At 43.7% G+C, this 20013-nt stretch overlaps 1 protein-coding gene across 1 annotated transcript; it reads left to right on the top strand.

The window, feature by feature from the left end:
• The first annotated feature begins 965 nt into the window (after positions 1–965).
• On the top strand, positions 966–18416 carry MGST2 (microsomal glutathione S-transferase 2). Its single transcript, XM_019730713.2, has 5 exons — positions 966–1145; positions 5565–5664; positions 14484–14554; positions 17632–17713; positions 18188–18416. The coding sequence occupies exons 1-5, from the start codon at positions 1088–1090 to the stop codon at positions 18315–18317; spliced, it is 441 nt and encodes a 146-aa protein (XP_019586272.1). The 5' UTR covers positions 966–1087; the 3' UTR covers positions 18318–18416.
• Positions 18417–20013: the final 1597 nt, after the last annotated feature.

Genomic DNA, 20013 nt, shown 5'->3' with positions numbered 1-20013 from the left:
CCAGCTGTGGCAGGACCTGCCTCCACCTGCGTAGGGTGGGGCATCATTGCTTCCACAGTGGAGAGGCCCTGCAGCGTCCTGTGCACTGTTTCCTACTAGAGGTGAACTTAAAATAGTGGTCCACTTCTCGCCTCAAGGTTCTTCTTTCTTCTCAGAACATGTATCCCAGTTTTCTTGTTGTTGTTGTTGTTTGTTTGTTTTTTAAATGGTGACATAAACTAAATAGTTATAAAATAAATACATCCTGGGGATGTAGTGTACAGCATGGTGACTATACTTAACAATACTGTACTGTATATTTGAAAGTTGCATCACAAGAAAAAAATGTCTAACTTTGTGAGGTGATGGATGTTAACTAAATTTATGCTGGTAATCCTTTCGTAATACATACATATATCAAATCATTATGTCGTACACCTAAAACGAACACAATGTTATATTGTCAGTTCTATCTCAATTTTGAAGAGATAGAGTCAAGGTGACAGTGGGAGACATCATGGTACAGGAAACAGGGCAGAGTAGAATCTACTAGCCTTGTGTTCAAATTCTGGGTCTGCCATTTACTGGGGAATAAAGTTAGAATCAATTTAAATGAGGATTTAAATCTCAATGGGATTAAATAAATTCTTCCGTACCTTTACTTTTCCCACAGGAGAGGAGAACAGTCTCCGCCAGGCCTTGGAGCTGCCTAGGGGACTAGAGGGGTCCAGAAGTTGGCAGAGGGGGAGGGGAAATTGCTTTTGAATTGGCGGAGAAGAGGGTTTAACAGTGGGTGCTGATGTGGAGGCAAACCCTGATGCCTGTGACTGGTGACCAGGCAGATGGAAATCAAGTTCAGGAAAGCGACTCCAGGGCCAGATGCAGACCTGTGACTGGCAGCCCCAGAATTGCCGGCTTTGCCGGTTCCTGTTCCTGTTCCAGAGCAAAGGTCACTCAGCCGCTTGAATCATCTTTTTTTTTTTCTTTCCCTCCTCCAGCTTTGTTTACCTTTTAAGGAAGGTCAGCATTGCCAAGTTGAAAGTGCCTGTGTTATCTGTCTCTTGAGTACTACAAATTGTTCCGCGAAGCAGAACGTTCCAAGTGGAAGATGGCTGGGAATTCAATCTTGCTGGCTGCTGTCTCTGTCCTGTCTGCCTGTCAGCAAAGTAAGAGTCCCGGGCAGTGTGTGTGTGTGTGTGTGTGTGTGTGTGTGTGTGTGTGTGTGTGTGTGTGTGGCAGAGAAAGGGAGGTCTGCTTTTGTGGTTTCATACTTCCGTGCTGGTGGCCCTGTGTGCTCCAAAGAGCATAGTCTGCTTAGGGTCATCAGTGCGTCTTTCCCTGGGATGGGCAGAGATTGGGACCATTCCAGGGATGAGGTCTCCCCATGGGGGGACCTAAGACCTCTGAGCCCAGCCTTTCTGCATCATCGGTGGTTACAACAGCCCAATTCAAGCCCCTTAGCATTGTGGTAACCTGGGGGAAATGGACTATAAATATTAATTGTACCTGCTTGTAAACTCTGGCTGTGATTTCTTAAACCCTGATCTTTTAATGAATGCATTTTCTTAAACAAACTGCCTATGGCAGGTATGATTATCAGGTTAAAAAAAATCTGCAGAAACATGAGCTTCAGATTAAGTAGTTAATTCTAAATTTTAAAGCACCTTCCCGCGACGGTTATTCAATATCCCAACTGCCTGGTTAAATAGAGGGCTTTTTCTCCACGGGGACCACATTTACTCAATTCATATTCTCTTACCTGCTAAATGGGGGAAAGGGTCTGAGTGAGCACTGGTGGGCAAGACTTCTTACCACGTACACGTACTTATCTTTCCAAGTACGCTTGTACCAGGAAGCAGGGCAGGGCTGTGGGCTGTGCCCGGAACCCAGAAGCATGAGGGCACCACCGTTTAGGATAAAGTCCAGCCTGTACACGTGCTCAGTGTCTTGCCTCACCAGTCTGTTTTGTGGATTTATGAAAATGCTATAACTTAAGACACACATTTTGTGGTCTGAATCCCAATCTTTTCTGGAGTAGAGCAGGATGTTTATTAGCGATTTAAGGAGCCCTTAGGTCGGAGGCAGTCGGCTATGCTGATTCCTCACTCACATAGACCTACTCAGAGGCGCTGCCAACCCACGTGTGCCCTCATCGCAGCGCGGCAGGAGCACAGGAGAAGGTCCACAGATGCCCCCAGGCGGACAGAGCCTCTGCCGTTTGCACAGGAAGGCTACTGTGTGCTGGTGGGTGCAGGGGACGATGTGAACTGTAGCCAGAAGGTCTGGCAGCTGGGTGGCATGGGTGGGGGTGGGACAGAGGAGAGCAGCCTGGGCCAATGGTGGTTGCTGGGGGACAGGAAATGTTTAATGACAGGTGAAAGAGAGATGAGAGACTGCTGTTTAGTTGGCGGTAGGAACCAGAATTTGCTGCTTCTACAAAAGTCTGGTGTTAATGGAGACGGGACAGCATGTGCCATAGTAGAAGCAGCTCAGCTTTTGAAGACAACCTTGTATCTTTCCATTCCAGCAACTTACCTTTTGGGTACCTCTGGCCAGCGTATTGCATCCTTCAGTGTCCTCATCAGAAAGGGTTAAATAGGTCACTGGGTAAGAAACGCCCACCAGGGTGTCCGGCCCAGGGTCGGTGCTCAGCATGTCAGTCCCATTCTCACTGCTTACCCACAGACAGGAGCTTCTGCAGGATTGAGAGCTGTGGCTGGGGGTGGGGGGAGGTTATGGTGGAGGGTGGTCTCCCCAGTGCACCTGTCCCTCTGGAGAAAGCTAGGGAGAGAGGAAAGACAGGCAAAGCAAAAGACTATTCTCAAGCCATGTTTAATCAACTCATAAGAAGGGAAACAAAGTTGAAGCTCTCCAGAAGAAGTGGTGAAATAGCCTTTCCACCCTCATCATGTCCCAATAGTAGCCACGTGTCTCTCACGCCCCTGATCTGAGAGGACAGAGACGGGCTTTCACCCCTTGGGGCTTCGCTGGCCCAACTGACTCCTCCTTCCTGGGGCTGGGTTGGCTGAGTATTCAAACATGTCTTCCTTTTGCTGAAGCACATTCCTCACTGCTGCAGCCGCCGCTATAGACAGGGGCCAGCCAGGTGCAACGCACAGGCTAGAGGAAGACACAGGCTAGAGCACTTGCAAAGCTTTCGCTTCCTCACAGCTTCATTCGGAAGCTCCAGGTTCTTGCACCATTGCTAATGTGTAATCTACAGACGGAAATGAGAAGCCTCACCAAGGGTTTTCTCCAAGGCTGTGGAGTGAGTTGGAAGCAGGGTCCAGAACAGCCACGTCCCAATTTCCCCCTCAGCAGATGGATCTCCTTTTTGGCTCCAGCTGGGCCCATGAGTCACTGGTCTCATGGGTCCCAAATCTATGCTGCCTTGAAAGGATTTAGCCCAGGGCTGGAAGCAGTTGGTGCTTGGTTTGGTTCCACACTTTTCTTATCTTCCCTCTACGCTCTCAGGCTTTGGGGATGGACTGCAGTTTGAAGGGGATGGACTCCAGCCCAAAGCATTTACACACTTTATACGTTCAGCTCCAGCTTTTAAATCCCAAACAGCAGTTTATTTGTAGCACAGCGGAGTCAAGGGGAAGGAAAGTGGTGCAAGAGCCCTTACTAAACCAGGTTCAACATTTACCGATTTCTTGTCAGAGGGGAGAAGATAGCACCGTGTTTCAGGGCCATTCCAGGGATTAAATTTCCCCATGGGGACGTGGTGGGCCCTCTGAGCCCAGCTTTTCTGGAAGAAACACATCACCCCTAATTCTGTAACACAGTGAGAGAATGAAACTACAAACTCGGTGTGGAAAAGGAAACTATTTTTAAAACATTAGCAAGTAGGAAATGGATATGGAAGTACTAAAACAAGTGGGACCAAAATAGTGTTGGGGACAACTGGTAAGGAACTGAAACTGGAAAAAACAATCTGATGGGACATAAAAGGCCCCAGAACTAACTATGGGGTAAAAGGAGGAAGCTAAGGAATTGAGAACTACTGAACAAAGGAGAAAGTGTGGCTCTGAAACTGAAAGAGGTTCACAGAACTAATCATCAAATGCAATGGGGTTTGATAATCTAATGCACCTTCCATACAGCAAACAAAGGAGAACAAAGTCATACTCATTTTATAATAGGGAAACTGAGTCAGGCACGGATCTAGCATTCCCAAAAGTTTTCTTATAATCCTCCCTCCGGCCCTCCTCATCTCTAGGCAACCACAGATCTTTTTCATGTCCCTGTAGATTCACTTGCAGTTTTGAAAATTTTGTATGAATGGAATTATCCGGTCGCAGTTTTTTATTTGATCTTGCTTCTTTCATTCAGCCTAATTATTTTGAGATTCATCCATGTTGTTTCGTGTTAATAGTTCATTCCTTTTTACTGTTGTATGTATGTATACATATACCACAGTTTGTTTATCCACTGACTTGTTGATAGACATCTGTGTTAGTCAGGGTTCTGCAGAGAAACAGAAGGACTGCACTATATGCACACACACACACACACACACACACACACACACACATTTATTTTAAGAAATTGGTTCATGCAATTGTGGAGGCTGGCAAGTCTGAAATTTGCAGGGTGGGCTGGAAGGCTGGAAATTCTAGCAGGAGTCTTGAGTCTTGAGTCTGAAGGCAGCGTGGAGGTAGAATTCCTTCCTCTTTGCAGACCTCACGCTTTTAAGGTCTTCAACTGATTGGATGAAGCCCACCCATGTTAAGGAGGGTAATCTGCTTTACTCAAAGGCTTTTAATGTAAATATAAATCACATCTAAAATTACCTTCACAGCAACATCTGGACTGGTGTTTGACCAAACAACTGAGTCCCATACTGTAGCCTATTTGACACCTAAAATTAACCATAACAGAGTTGTCTCTAAGTTTTGGCTATTACAAATAACATGCTGTGCACGTTTGTGTACAAGTTTTGTATGGAGATATGCTTTCATTTCTCTTGGGGAAATACCTAGGAGCAGCACGGCTGAATCATATAGTCTATGTATATCTAACTAAAATATCCCTTCCAAACGGTTTTTTAAAGTGGTCGTACCATTTTACATCCCCACCAGCACGTTATGAGAGTTTCAGTCGCTCTTATGTTCTCACCTGTCTTTTTTTTTTTTTTTTTTTTTAAGATTTTATTGGGGAAGGGGAACAGGACTTTATTGGGGAACAGTGTGTACTTCCAGGACTTTTTCCAAGTCAAGTTGTTGTCCTTTCAATCTTAGTTGTTGAGGGCGCAGCTCAGCTCCAGGTCAGTTGCTGTTGTTAGTTGCAGGAGGTACAGCCTACCATCCTTTGCAGGAGTTGAACCAGCAACCTTGTGGTTGAGAGCCCACTGGCCCATGTGGGAATTGAACCGGCAGCCTTTGGCGTTAGGAGCACGGAGCTCTAACCGCCTGAGACACTGGGCCGGCCCCTGTCTGTCTTTTTTAACTGGTATGACCTGTCTTTTAAATTTCAGACATTTTGATAGGTATGTAGTGGTGTCTAATTGTGGTTTAAATTTGCGTTTTACTAATTAATAATGATGTGGCATATTTTTAACATTAATTCCTTTTTCCTTGCAGGTTATTTTGCTTTGCAGGTAGCAAGGGCAAGATTAAAATACAAAATTACACCCCCGGCAGTCTTTGGGTCACCAGAATTCGAGAGAATATTTCGTGCGCAGTAAGTAATGCTTCTCCCACCCTCCAGGGATCCGGGCTGGCCACACACACACAATTCTGGTTAGGACGACAATGTGCAGAGAAGACATAACCACTCCTCATGGCCAAGACCCTTCTTATGACCCTTGATGCTTGAGGTATGCAGTGCATGGAGTCTCTACCCACCTACATTACAGATTTAGGTAATACACAGATTCATTCTATTTACAAAATAGTCTGGGATCTTAGGAGGGCCTGCTCTACATCTCTCAGCACAGCAGTGAGGTCAAAGAGCCCCCTAAGAGTTCAGTAGCCTCAAGTTGTATTAGTTACACTATCAATTTTCAGTTTTCTATCTTTATTTTCTCCTCTCCTCTCCAAAACAGAGGTGGGTTAGCATTACCCTCTGCCCACGAACCATTTCCGCAAATCAGAAACACGCAAGAATGAGAAAGCTTTTATTAAACATACACTCGTGATGTTTTTGGTCATCTGGTTCTCCTGGCCTTTTCAGACCCACCCAGAACGTTCCAGCATAAGCATCATGAATTTGCCTGCTGCAAGACACTTGGGCTCCCGTTGTATTTCATCCCCAAACTAAGTGCTTTTAAAAACATGGCACCTATCACCATTTATACTACGTGGCTCGGTTGTTTTGTTAATACTTCAGGATTTTTCATCTATGTTCACGAGGGAGGTTGGCCTCTCATTTTCCTTTTTGTGTGGTCCTTGTCTCATTTTGATATCAAGCTTATACTAGTCTTACAGAACAAGTTAGAGAATCATTTTCTCAGAGAATTTTAATAAGATTGGAAGAGTGTACCAATAAGTACCTCAGTAAGTTGTTAGAATGTGCGTGTGGAATGATGAGGCCCTGATGTGTTCCTTGTGGAAACATTTTAAACGATGGGATTTAAGTTTTTTTTTAATGCCAATTGGGCTATTCAGGCTTTTTATTAAGTCTTGAGTGACTTTGGGCAAGTTCTGATCCTTGAGGTGACAACATTGGTCTCTTGTCCATCTATTTGTTCCAAGGAGGCCGGCACAGACTATTTCCTCGGCCTGAAAAGGTGAGATGAACACCACTGGTAGTAGAAGACATCATTTGAATAGGTGCATAGACATGATAATTTAAAAAAAGTTTTTCGTGGTAAGAATATGTAACCCTCTTAATTTTTTAAAAGTCCCTATTGTCAACTAGAGGTACAATGTTGTACAGTGATCTCTAGCGCTTGTTCCTCTTACTTGACTGAAACTTTACACCCAAGGTACGATTTTACATAACATTGAACCACATGATGGGAAAGCCATTTTCATTTCAATTGTCTTTGCATATTTATGGTTATGCCAGTGGGAAGGACTGGTTTGGTGCCAGTCTGTCCCACGCTCCAAAATCAATATTTAGTTTCATCAGAGTAATTCATGTACTTGTATGTAGTCAGACCCTGCAGCAATCGGTAGAATTTGGCAACTTCTTGTTTTCATGGGATAGATTTTTATATTTATCCTTTATTTAGAAAGTGATACTCTTTTTCCACTTGTGGTGATATCAAATTTCATTTTCCCTAATTTATTTAAGTAAAAAAAAATTTTTTTGATTTATAGGAAAATAGTAAGTGGTATATGGAGAGGTTAAAATTTTGACCATGATCTATTAATGCTTGAAGTTTGGGAGATACTGCACTATTTATAAAAATCATCCACATCTTCCCACTTTGTCTCTCATCATTTGAGAACTTCCTGTTGGGGAATTGCTGGGCTTCCAGCAGACTAAATCCTTGGATCACCTCTGGTTCTATGCTCATTCACATAGCTTCCATAAATTCGATTTTCTTTCAAGTTATTTCTCTCTTTCCTTCCTCTTCTATATCTAGACTCTTTGTCCTAGGAAGAAAGCTAGACACCATTTCCAAGCATGTCTCTTAAATTGCTGTTTATAAAATAGCATACAAACCCAATTTCCTTGTTAGAAGTGTTTTGTTTGATTAATCACGGCAGAACAGAGAGGGGTTAAAAAATAATAGCTAATAGTTGGGGTGACATTTGGAGCCATAAAATAGCTGTAAGGGCACAGTAGTAGTTGTTCTGGGTTCTCTCTGAAGAATGAATGGGGACGGCCCTGCTCCTTTCCCTGAATGTCTTCTTAGAGAGTCCACAACACTAGCCCAGTTCTTGCCTTAGATTTTAAGTTTAGACTAAGTCTGGCCAAATCAGATTAGATTCATTGCTAGTGAAGTCATTTCGACTTTATCTGAGGCAGTTAGGACAGGATCCCCTGGGACAACCAGTACATTCCAAAGTCTACTTGGCTACCTCTTCCGGTCTTCACAGGTAGGTCCGCTCGAGCTCTGCCAGGTCCTGAGAGGGAATGCACTTTCCCCTCTGGCTCTCCTGGACCAGAGCCCTGAGTCCCTTCAGCCTCCTTACAGCCTTGGCTGTCACGGAAATTGCTGGCTTTTCCCCACCCCTTTCTCCTGCTGCTTTGCCCAAAGCGTAGCCAAACAGCCTGATGTTATGACAAATTCCGTCTTTAAGTGGAACTTGGCATCTCATAGCAATCACTGCAGGTCCCTCTGACCACACTGATGTACCTGAGTCCTGTCTGAGGGTCGCCTCAGGTTGGATGTTTATTTGCCAAGCTGAGATGCTTATTATGGAGCTTAACTTACCCAAACTACCAGCTCAGGGCCCCTTTTCCAGAGACCTCATTCAATCCCTCTTCCCTTCCTGCAGGGAGGGACTTAGAGGTGACTGGCTCCAGAGTTTTGCAGTTTTTTGTCAGAATACATGCTTTTTTTTTTTTTTTAATTACAAAAATAGCAACTATAATTTCACCAAGGGCCATTCTTGCATGTTATTGCTCAGCTTAAAAACTTCTATCTAGGGGTCGGCCCGGTGGCTCAGGCGGTTGGAGCTCCACATGGGTCAGTGGACTCTCAACCACAAGGTTGCCAGTTCAATTCCTTGAGTCCCACAAGGGATGGTGGGCAGCGCCCCCTGCAACTAAGATTGAACACGGCACCTTGAGCTGAGCTGCCTCCCGGATGGCTCAGTTGTTGTTTGGAGCACGGGCTCTCAACCACAAGGTTGCCAGTTCAATTCCTCGATTCCCGCAAGGGATGGTGGGCCACGCCCCCTGCAACTAGCAACAGCAACTGGAGCTGAGCTGCACCCTCCACAACTAAGATTGAAAGTCAACAACTTGACTTGGAAAAAAGGCCTGGAAGTGCACACTGTTCCCCAATAAAGTCCTGTTCCCCTTCCCCAATCAAATCTTTAAAACAAAACAAAACAAAACAAAACAAAACAGAAAACTTCTATCTCGTCTAATTCGAGCATCTTTATCCGTTTAGATTAAAGGCTTTTATAAATCTAAAAAGTAGATCCATGTCATAAACTGATCTTGTTGCAATTTAAATACATTTCCTCTGATTCTATTCTCCCTGGAAGAGAAGAATAGCTGCTGACCTCACCCTCTTAAGGATCATTATTAAGTGTCTTGTATCTTCTGTATTTTGAGGCCAGGTAGCGCTAATTCTTTGGCTTTGTTTTTCAATCATTAAACATTTTTTTGTTATCTTTAGATTCAAATTTTTCATATGATTTCTAAACTTGGAGCCTAGAGGTATATGTGATATTGTAACAATGGTTTCATGGTTCTGGGTAAGACAGAGGAATTGCCTCCTACTTAGTTCTTGTGAATGCTTTCCTGTTTGCTTACTGTTGATGTATTCAGTTCCTGTTCTAGAATTCACCTGCCACAAGTACACCCAATCACCATGAATCTGAGTACTCTTTAGCAATATTACAAAGACAGTACTTTTCAAATATTCTGCAACACTAGGATTATAGAAATGTGGGTCACCTGCTTTTGTAATAAGTACAGAAAAGTTAAATAAAAGAGAAACAATAAACACACCTGCATTTTTCTTACAAGTGTATCCATCTCAGACATTAACTGAAAGCACAAGATAAACTTATCCACTGAGTTATGAAGGGCTGGGATCTCCAGGATGAGAGAGTGACTCTAAATGGTGAGTTCTTCCAACTCCAGCATCCTGCTCCACAAACCACCTGTGTTAGCCAGCCCAGGCTCCCGTAACAAAATACCACAGACTGGGTAGCTTCAACAACAGACATTTGTTTTCTCATAGTTCTGGAGGCTGCAAGTCTGGGATCAAGGTTCTGGCTGATTCGATTTCTGGGGAGAGCTCTCTTTTCTTGGCTTGCTGTCCTCACATGGCCTTTCCTCTCTGCATGTGTGTGTGGGGTGGCGGGGAGAGTGAGTGGTGGGTGTCAGAGAGCTCCCTGCTGTTTCTTCTTATGTGACACCAATCCAATTAGATCAGGGCCCCACCCTTCTGTCCTCCTTTAACCTTAATTACTTCCTTACTCCAAATAGAGCCACTTCAGGTGTTAGGACTTCAGCATATGAATTACAGGGAGGACAAACTTTCAGTTAGTGCCATTACCAAATAGCTTTTGTCACACAAGCTGGGTGAGTCTCAGGTCGTGAGGGGACGAAAGGTGGGTGGCTAGAATTTGGATGCACTGCAAGCCTCACTCTCTCATCTGTTCATCCTCTTCCTTGTCAGCAGTGCCATGGAAGAGTGTTGGGTAAAGTCATGCCCTCCTGCCATCAGCGATCCTCTCTCTGGTGTGTCCACACAAGGCTCACTTGACAAGGAGCCATTTAGACAGTTATGAGTCTATAGAAAGATTGACTCCAGCAACCGCTCATCCCCAAGACTTTTCTAAGCATATTAACCTATTGCTCTGACCCCCCAGTCAGTGTAATAATCCAAAAGGCTTCCCAGCGTCGAAAGCCAGCGTACTGAGGCTGGGTCATCTGTTAATAGGGCAAGCAGCTCACAGCGGCATGCAGCCCACTGCTTCAGAACACAGAGTCACAAAACAAAAGGAGAAAAAAAGGCAAACACACACTTGGGAGAGGAAAACCTCCCAAGAAGCAGTTGTCTTGATTGTTTTTTATTTTTTTAAAAGATGTCATATCATGAGCATGGCACTAGAAATGTGCTACAGCTGATCAGGTTTTCCCTTTGGGCAAATGGTTCAGATTTTCTATGAACAAGATTGTTATACACAAAGTTTCCTGTTACACATTGGTTAGAAATCTGTGTAACAAATAGCAAAGATATTCAGAAATGTTTTAAGTCAGAGGTCTCCCAGGTGGTGTGTCCCCTGAGGGGGGTGTACTAAGTAAACTGTTTGGGGTGGGGGAGGTGGTGAGGAAAACATTGGAGCCGTTATTTGTATTTATCCTTAAAATTTCATCCTTTAATTTCTATTTTGTGTATGTTTTATAATGTATACGGTATTCTTTTCCAGTCGATTGTACTAGCTGTGTTAATAGATCAACCTGATATTCCCAGTGGTTTAACACAATGAGAGTTTATATCTTGCTCGTGTCAAGTTCAATATGGGTGTTCCTGGTTGGGCACATGGTCATTTTGAGGCCGAGGCTCCTTCTGTCTGAGGGGTCTGTCCCCATTGAGGTCCTCAGAGTTGTCTCCATTCAGTCAGTGAGTGGGGGAAGGGAGCTTGGCACACCAGCTACTTAACCATTTGGCTTAGAAGTGACACATTTCACTTTTGCTGGCTTTCCTTTGGCAAGAGGGAGCCCCACCGAAATCCAAGGCGGCTAGGAGTGTAGTTGTCTGGGCAGCTACCGTACGGCACCACCAGCTTCACTCCCTCTGTTGTCAGCTAGCACCTCTGCTACAGTAGGACATGTCTATACTGTTATGAGGGTTGTATAACCATTAGGGCTATGCAATTAAACACATTTGGAGACTAGCGTTTTAGGAACTGTCAGAACTGGGGCTGCCTGGCCACACATTGATTCTTTTTTCCAAAATAAGGTGAACTTTGCAGAATTTTGCAGAGACAGGTTCCAAATGGTACTTAGTTTGGGACTTCCCCCCATTACGCCCTCGGACCCAGGCGGGAATCTGCAGTGGTCACGTGTCCTGAATCCCACGGCCCAGGTTCACTTGGAGTTGGGATGGACCGTGACGGTTTCAGCAGCTGTAACTACTCAGTCTCAACAGGCTCCGCCAGACCAAACTTTAAGATGACCAACTTGTTCCAGTTTGCCTGGGACTTCCTCGGTTTTGGTACTCCAAGTTCTGTGTCCCAGGAAACCTCTCAAGTCCAGGAAAACCAGGACAATTTACTGGGGATAGTCCTGGTTTTAAAACTGAAAGTCCCATGTTCTGAAAACCTTCTCAGTCCAGGGCAAACCAAGATGGCGGGACACCCAACTGTCCTTCCAACAAAGACTCTCTTTGTTATCACTCTGTGTAGAATTTGAGGCCCATGGTGACATCTGCCTACGACAAAGGAGAATCTTCTCCCTAATCTTTTTATGGGAAGCTTAAATATCAACAGAGCACAGGATTATTATGCAAAGGGGCTCTATGAGCAAGTGGGGAGGCAGACTCAGTTTCCCTCCGTGTGGACTTGCAGGGAAGCGGGTGGTCCATCAATGGTCACAAGCACCCGTGCTCTCCCTTCCCACAGTGGGGAAAATCAACACAGCTGCTACCAGCTGTTTTCTGTCCCATTTGATGATTTTTCCTGAGGCTCTCCTTTAATAAGACGACAGAATATGTCTGCCTTCACATCCAAAAGAGACCAATAATTATTCTCGTTTTGGTGTTCATGTAATGTAACTGTAATTAGTCACCAATAGGAAAGTTAAGGAGAAATTTTCAGAGTGGGGTCCCCTTGAATTAAACAATGTGTGTGGACAGCTTACTGTGGCTGCATTGTTCTAGGACACACCGTGGTGGTAGAAGAATATGGTCACATGCTGGAGGGGGTGGTGGAAGAGGTCATAATAAGCAGGTAGAATGGGACTCCAGGTATGTTAAGGCCTGGCTATACCAGGTGTTCTCAGCAGGCAGCAGCAGAGAAGATTGTCAGCAGTAGCAGGGCCCCAGAACTGGGGGTCAGAGAATCATTTTCAGTCTCTGAAAGATAATAGCAGGAAATGGACAAAGCCTCATTTCAGAGGGCCTGGGGCTTAAGGAAGGTCAACAGAAGAGGGACCAGGAGAAAAGTACAGTGAGCCCAGCTGGAACGTGAGGTCAAGGGGAGACCCGCATGACTAACTGCTTGTAGGAGACAGAGGGACTCATCTCTTGGGGTGGAAAGCTGCAGCGACATGGTGCTAAACTGCCAAACGTTTTAGGCTTTGCCCCCCGCCTCGAGCTCAGATGCCATTACAGTCCCATCCTTGCCTGTATCTCAATGGCTTCTAACCACGCCTACTCACCCAGCACCCCCTTCCCCTATCTTCTCAGTTACTGCCCGGAGCCCCAGGGGATGTGTGCAACGTCACAGCTCCTCCTGGCCAGCAGCTTCAGGGAGGGTCCCTGCCACCACTCTGCTGAAATCCTTCCCAAAGCCTTGTAGGTCTCGTGGATGTGAGCCCCACTGGCTTTCAAAGCAAGGTGTTTCAGGGCTCAGACCTCAGCTGGAAATCTTAAGAACTGGGGTACAGGATGTGTCCTCAGAAAGAAGCTGGGAATTGAGGGTTCCCTCCAGAATGTACGGCGCTGTGCTGAGGGCGGTGTTTATGGCAAGAGGGTGCCTTAGCCTTTTCTTATAAGAATAAAACTGTGTGGGTATTTTCTGTCTTGCTTGATGTGTAGGAGTCACTCAGCTGGTTTCTGGATTTTACAGAAGGAATTGCTCTGTGTGTAGTTATTCATTCCATGAGTCTGTGAGAGGAGAGAAGTACAGGAGCCTCCTATGTCACCATCTTAGTTGCAAAAACAAACAAACAAAACCCCTTATTTTTTCAATAATAAAAAAAGACATCACCCATGGTCTTCAAGAACCAGTATCAACTATTTCTGGGCCAGTTGTGCATAACCTTAAGTGCTCAAGCGTTAAAGCTCAAGGACATGTGGGAATCACTGATCGCCTTGTGTGCTGTGACTCTTCCACCAGGATCCACTCAAGACCTCACTACAAATTACCTTCAAGTTCTTTCTGGTTGTGATATTGTCAGTAAAGAATTCAGCCAACTGAGCTAAGCTCACTGGGGGGTGTAGCACAGGAAGGAAGAGGAATATAATTCATCTTTCTTCCCTTTGCTAGGTGCAGATGCATTAATTATAGTTCCCAGAGAACTGTTCCCTTTTGCTTAAAATAGTATCAAATTTTCCATCCAAGTCTTCTATGAATAGAGGCAATGTGAGTTGACATTAGGACAGAGTTTTGGAACCTGGACATGACACAGTCTACCTTTGGTTCTCTGCGAGGCTTCAGTCAGCTTGGGCTCTCAGGCCTTGGTTTGTCCTCTGTAAAATGGAAATGAAATATGCTCATTCCTTTACTTTAGGAGGTTTTAGGGAAATTATTTAAAGACCATTTTTTTTTTTTTTTTTAAAGTGCTGAGTAACTCAAGCAGAAGGCAATGGATGTGAGGGAATCGGAGGGGAAGAAATCCACTTAATATGAGTTGAGTTATTTTCTGGGTTCTTTAGCTAAGACACAGAATGATTTTAAGCTCACCATCATGACCATCTCAAGGTTTGACTTTTGGAAAAGAGCTGTGATTCATGTCTATTCCCGGCAACTTGTATGTAAGAGAGTGATTCTTGGCCCTGCTCTGAGATTTAAACAATATTTGAGTCCGAACTCGAAAAAAACCCTAATTTTATATCTAAGGATAATTTAAGCTCTTCATGTAAATTCTTAGATTATTTTTGTGAGAAGAGACTGGATATTTTACCTCCAGATAAAAGCTCAGTGCTTTGGAGTACAGTTTTCTTATAAAATAACCCATGTCTTTATTTTTTCCTGCAGGCAAAATTGTGTGGAGTATTACCCCATATTCATGATTACATTGTGGATGGCTGGATGGTATTTCAACCAAGGTAATTTTAAAATGCAGTCAACTCTGTTCTAATGAGGTTTATGGTTCTCAGAACTATTAAGGAGCAGACAAGCGACCACACATCTATGGATCCTGGAAATGGTTTTAAACAAAACACGCAATGTCTGTGTGTATCAGAGTACTGTGCTACAGACAGGCTACCTTTGGCTTCATTCTCATTTAATTCAGTAATTGTTTTTAAAACTTGGAACAGACTGAATGCTGGGCACTCTAGAATGCAAAATGACGTGAAATTTGTCTTCAGATCTGATTCTCTAAAATTCTAATTTATCTGCAGGAACAGAACACAGAATGAACAATCACCCTAATTATTATGGTTTATATTTATTGAGCACTTACTATGCAGCAGGCACTGCCCGGTATAAATCCTGTATAAATCCTGTACATGAGATATACATGTATTATCTCATGTACAGGATTTCTAAGATTAAAAACCTTCCTTTGAGGTAGGTTCTATAGTTAATTCCTGCTTTGCAGATAAAGACATTGACGTAGAGAGAGGTTAAGTAATTTGTCCAACTTTTCATTCACCAATGTAGGAGAAAATTAGCTTCCAAATACAGAGCACGGTCTGTTAGTATTTGACCCAATAACCCATGTACCTTTTCTCAGTTTCCCAAGGATGTGGTGCTATTGTTTGTATATAGCACCTCTACACATGTACTCCTTTTTAATTTTTTGAATTACAGTTGACGTTCAGTATTATTTTATATTAGTTTCAGGTGTACAGCATAGTGGTTAGATATTAATATAATTTATGAAGTGATCCCCCCCGATTAGTCTAGTACCCACCTGGCATAATAACTATGCAGTTATTATACTATTATTGACTATATTCCCTACGCTATACTTTGTATCCTCGTGACTGTTTTATAACTACCAATTTGTACTTAATCCTTTCCGCCTTTTCACCCTACAAACATGTACTTTCTGTTTGACGGGTATCCTTGGTGAGCTGAGGGCTTTACCCAAACTCTGCCTGTCCCTTTCACAGGGGGTCAGACCAGCACCAGCTACCTTAGTTAGAGAAATTTAATCCCTTTGGCTTTCTGATAACTCTGCTTGCCTCATTTGGGTTTGAACCTTGATGGCTAAGACTTAAATAAACTGAAATCCAGCTGCTTCCAAAGGCAACCCTTCTTGTAATTTTATCACCTCCTTCTTGTAATTTTTACTATCAACTGAGGAATTTCAGATAAAATGTCCTTGAGAGAAACACTTTTTAACTTTATTCCAACTCATACTTTCGTCCCTTAAGGGCACGAATGATGGCGGTCGTTCCTTGTCAGGTGAGACCACATTAACAACTAATAAGAAAAGTGCCATTTGATAATGGGGCTGAGTCTTTGCCATTCCACCCTTTGGATGTCGCTGTGATGGGCCAACTGCCTGTCAGGAAAGGATTTCTCCAGTATCTTCTTGTTGTAATTTTCTCTTCGTTCTTTCTCATCCAAAGTGAGCTGCCTACTCACTGCCCCTGAATAGTTCTCACTGGCTTCGTGGGGGTGATTCATTAGATAGGGATTTTCAAAACTGTGGCATGCTCAGAATCTCTCTCCTTCTTCGGGCGCCAGGTAACTGTACCAGCTCTTCTTCTCCAGCTCTGTGTTTGGCCCCCTCCTTCTTGTCCTTCAGGCCCCAACACCGGTGTCATCCCCTCAGAGGGGCCTTCCCTCACCCCTTTCTAAAGGCGACCTCTTCCTGTTGCCGCTGTCTTTTCCCTCTTTATTTCCTTCACCGCACTTTCAAAGCTATAATTTTCTTCTTATTTCTCTCTTTGTCTGTTGTCTGTCTTTGCTGATAAACTCCATAAAAGCTTGTTTCTATTTCACTGCTAACCCCAACCCCTAGAATAATACCTGGTATATAGTAGAAACGAAAGAGATGTTTGTGACCTAATAACATAATGAATTTGATTCTATCCAGCCTATCAGAGTCCCACAGATAGACTCCAAGTGGTCCCTGGCAATTTGCACCTGTGAGGTGCAGAGGAAGAGAGAGAGAGGGTTCCTCATATAGTGAAGACAGTGATATTTTTCTTTGGACAGTATGGCAGAACATCACACCACACTTTACATTTCTTTTGGGTAAATCTTATTTTTCAAGAACTCCACAAATCTTATGTACCAATTGATGAGTTTTGACAAGTGGATATACCTGTGTGACCCAAGTTCCTGTCAAGATACAGAACATGACTACCAATCAGAACGTTTCCTCATACCCTTTCCAGTCAACCACTTTCAGAGGCAAACACTGTTCTGATGTTTTACATCCTAGTTTAGTTTTTCCCTTTCTAGAACTTTCCATATTTGGAATCATATAGTATGTATTCTTGTCAAATGCTTCGTTGCCTCAGCAAAATGTGTTTGAGATTCACCATGTTGTTGCAAGTATCTGTTTGCTTTCATTGCTGAGTGATATTCCATTGTATGATTCTCACAATTTGGTTATCTGTTCTCCTGTTGATAGACTTCTGGGCTGTTTCCAGTTTTTGGCTATGATGAATAAAACTGCAACGAACATTCTGTACAAGGCTTTTTATGGACATGTGCTTTCATTTCTCTTGGGTAAATACATAGGAATGGAATTGCTGGGCCAAAAGTATGTTTAGTTTTATAAGAAACTACCAGGACTTTTCCCAGACTGGCTGTATTATTTTGCATTCCCACCAACAATGTCTGAGGATTCTGATAGCACCAACATTTGGTGTTGTCACTCTATTTAAATTTGAGCCATTCTGGTGGGTGTGCCATGGTACCATCGCATTGTGGTTTTAAATCACAGTTTGCTGATATTGAATGATGTTGAATAATGGGGAAAATTTTTTCATGTGTTCATTGGTACATTTACATCTTCCTATGTGAGTCGTCTATTCATTTTGCTCACTTAAAAAATTGAGTTTTTTTTTTTTGTCACTGTTGAACCGTCGGAGTTCTCTCTATATCCTGGACAAGTCGTTTGTCAGATACATGTTTTGTGAGCATTTTCCCGGTTTTCACACCACATTTTTAGAGACTGCCATTAAATTCTGTATCTTTTCTATTTTTTTCTCTATAGTTTTTGCTGCTTGTCTGGGTCTGGTGTATATATATGCCCGTCACCAGTTCTTCTCGGGATATTCGGAAGCTGCTAAAAAAAGGTAAGGAGAACCCAAGAATTGGGTGTTTAGGAAAAAAGTAGCAGGAGGGAGTCTGAATTCTTGCCTGTTCCTGAGAGTATTAACAGCACTGATGGCTGTGATGGGAAAAGTGATCTCTGGGGCCTGAGGCTAAGTCTCACCAGCTCACACAAAACTAGGCATGAGACGGGAAAAGGCAAGTATAAAGAGCGCTCTTTGGCCACTACACTTTATAAACCGTTGCAAAAATTTTGCACTATCTCCAAAAAGTTACTAAGGAAATCATCTTGCCCAGCCTTAATAATCCTTTGAATGTTCAAAGGAACCAATTAACTCTGTGGCTGGCATCCCCTTTAATTTATGTGACGAATCAAAATCTTCAAATGGCAGAACCATGGAAATTCTGGGCAGTGTCAACTGTCAGTGGGCTACCCCAGGACATCCCCGCGTCATCACTGTAGCCTTTTATCAGTGTCTCCCTCATCCGCCCTGCAGGATCGCTGGGTTCCGGCTGAGTCTGGGGAGTTTGGCCTTGTTGACCATCCTAGGCGCCCTGGGAATTGCAAACAGCTTTCTGGATGAATACCTGGACCTCAACGTTGCCAAGAAACTGAGGCACTTCTAACTTTCCCCCTCTCTTTGCTCTAATGTTTGCAGACGATGTTGTCACTCTGAAGCTTAGCTATATGGTATCACGTGTTCAATTAAAAAATAAAAGTCTGTATTTTGTTTTTCTTGAAACGGTTTTGTAGAAACACACACTTTAGAGAATACATTCCCTATCTGTTTGAGAACTGAGGGGATGTATTCGTCTCATCAGTGAAAGCCTGCTGAGCCCTGGTTTTAGAAGGGCTTGCTGAAATCGTGACTGCTCCTGGGGAAGCAAGCAGCCTGGCCCATATGTGGCTTTCTGTGGACCACTGCCATCATCTGCTTCTGAGACGGCTTCTCTCTTGATGGAAAGTTCCAGACAGACGCTGATAAGGCAGCCGAGCCCACGGCCTAGGTGGCAGGAAAGCAACAGAAGGGGCTGCACGTGGGGGACGTTAGGCAAACACACAGAGTAAGTAGCCCAGGAAGAGAGTCAGCAACGAATGGCATAAAATAAATTCGGCTGTGAACTGGACTTTATAAAGAAAAAAGGAAAAAGAAAGCAAAGGCATATCGTTTTAAGGAACCATGCAGGGACCTCTGCTCAGTGAATGTTCTTGCCCCTGGCAGGGGAAGGAGGTTCACAGTCAGGGCTGGAGGACAGGGCTGCGTCCTGATGCACCCCCTGAGTCCGTTCCGTGGGGCTTGGGGCCCGTGGCTGTTGAGGACCTATGTCAGTCACTGGCTGACACAGTTGCACACGACCTTCTTCACTTTCTTCATCTGTAAAATAGGAATGAGTCCACCTCATGGTCCTCAGGGACACTAGGAAAATGGAATTATGAGCATATACAACCCAGGCTAACATGCAGAAAAGAGCTCTCTGTTAATCTTTCCGAAGAAAGTTGGCCAGCCTTGAGTCTGATGTGGGCCTCTTCAAGAAGCTGTTGAATAAGACTTCTCTTTTTCTGTGTGAGTACAAAGGAAGTTACAAAGACTATAGATATAGCCAAAGAAATCAAGGCATTTAAATACCAGCATTCCCAGAATAGGAGGAGTGAAACATGACAGCCTCATGCATCCCAAGTACCAGTACTAAATATCCCAAAGTACGCTGAGAACGTATTGGTCTGGGAGTGGGGATATCTGGATACAAGCCCCGTTCATGCCCTCTTTGGCTGTCAGACCTCGGACAAGGCACCTCATTAGAGGTGGTGATTCAGCCAAGTGGTGAAGGCTCCACAGCCAGGTGACGCCAGTCCTGCTCTACCCTTTGCTGGCTGTGTTCCCGCTGTGCTTTGTAGCTCCTGCCTCAGTGTTCTCTCGGGTACAATGGGGCCAATATTCTAAAATGCTATGATTCTGTGGTCTTTTAACTTTTTAGTATTCTGATGAGTCCTGGTGACTTGTATTGTGACATTTTCATTGTTTTATACCCTGGAGACAAGCAAGAGACAGTGCACAGTTTTGACCCTAAAGCACAATTACTGCATAATCACAGCCTCTGGAAGTGGGATAAAAACACAGCTCTCTCTCCAAAATGTTATGCTTGAGGATTTTTAAACAATTTCTCTTTTGCATCTAAACTGGAACATTTTATAGATATAAACTATAAACACACACACAGTTTGGTTAAATTACATGTGGAAAAAGAAGATGGGCACACTGGGATAGCAGAGATTTGTGACTTTAAACATCTGAACTACAGAATTTATTTCCTTTGTTCTAAA

The sequence above is a fragment of the Rhinolophus sinicus genome, linkage group LG07 (genome assembly GCF_036562045.2).
Source record: "Rhinolophus sinicus isolate RSC01 linkage group LG07, ASM3656204v1, whole genome shotgun sequence".
NCBI lineage: Eukaryota > Metazoa > Chordata > Mammalia > Chiroptera > Rhinolophidae > Rhinolophus > Rhinolophus sinicus.
The sequence above is the reverse complement of the archived record's forward strand: the minus strand, read 5'-3'. Positions and strand labels throughout refer to the sequence as shown.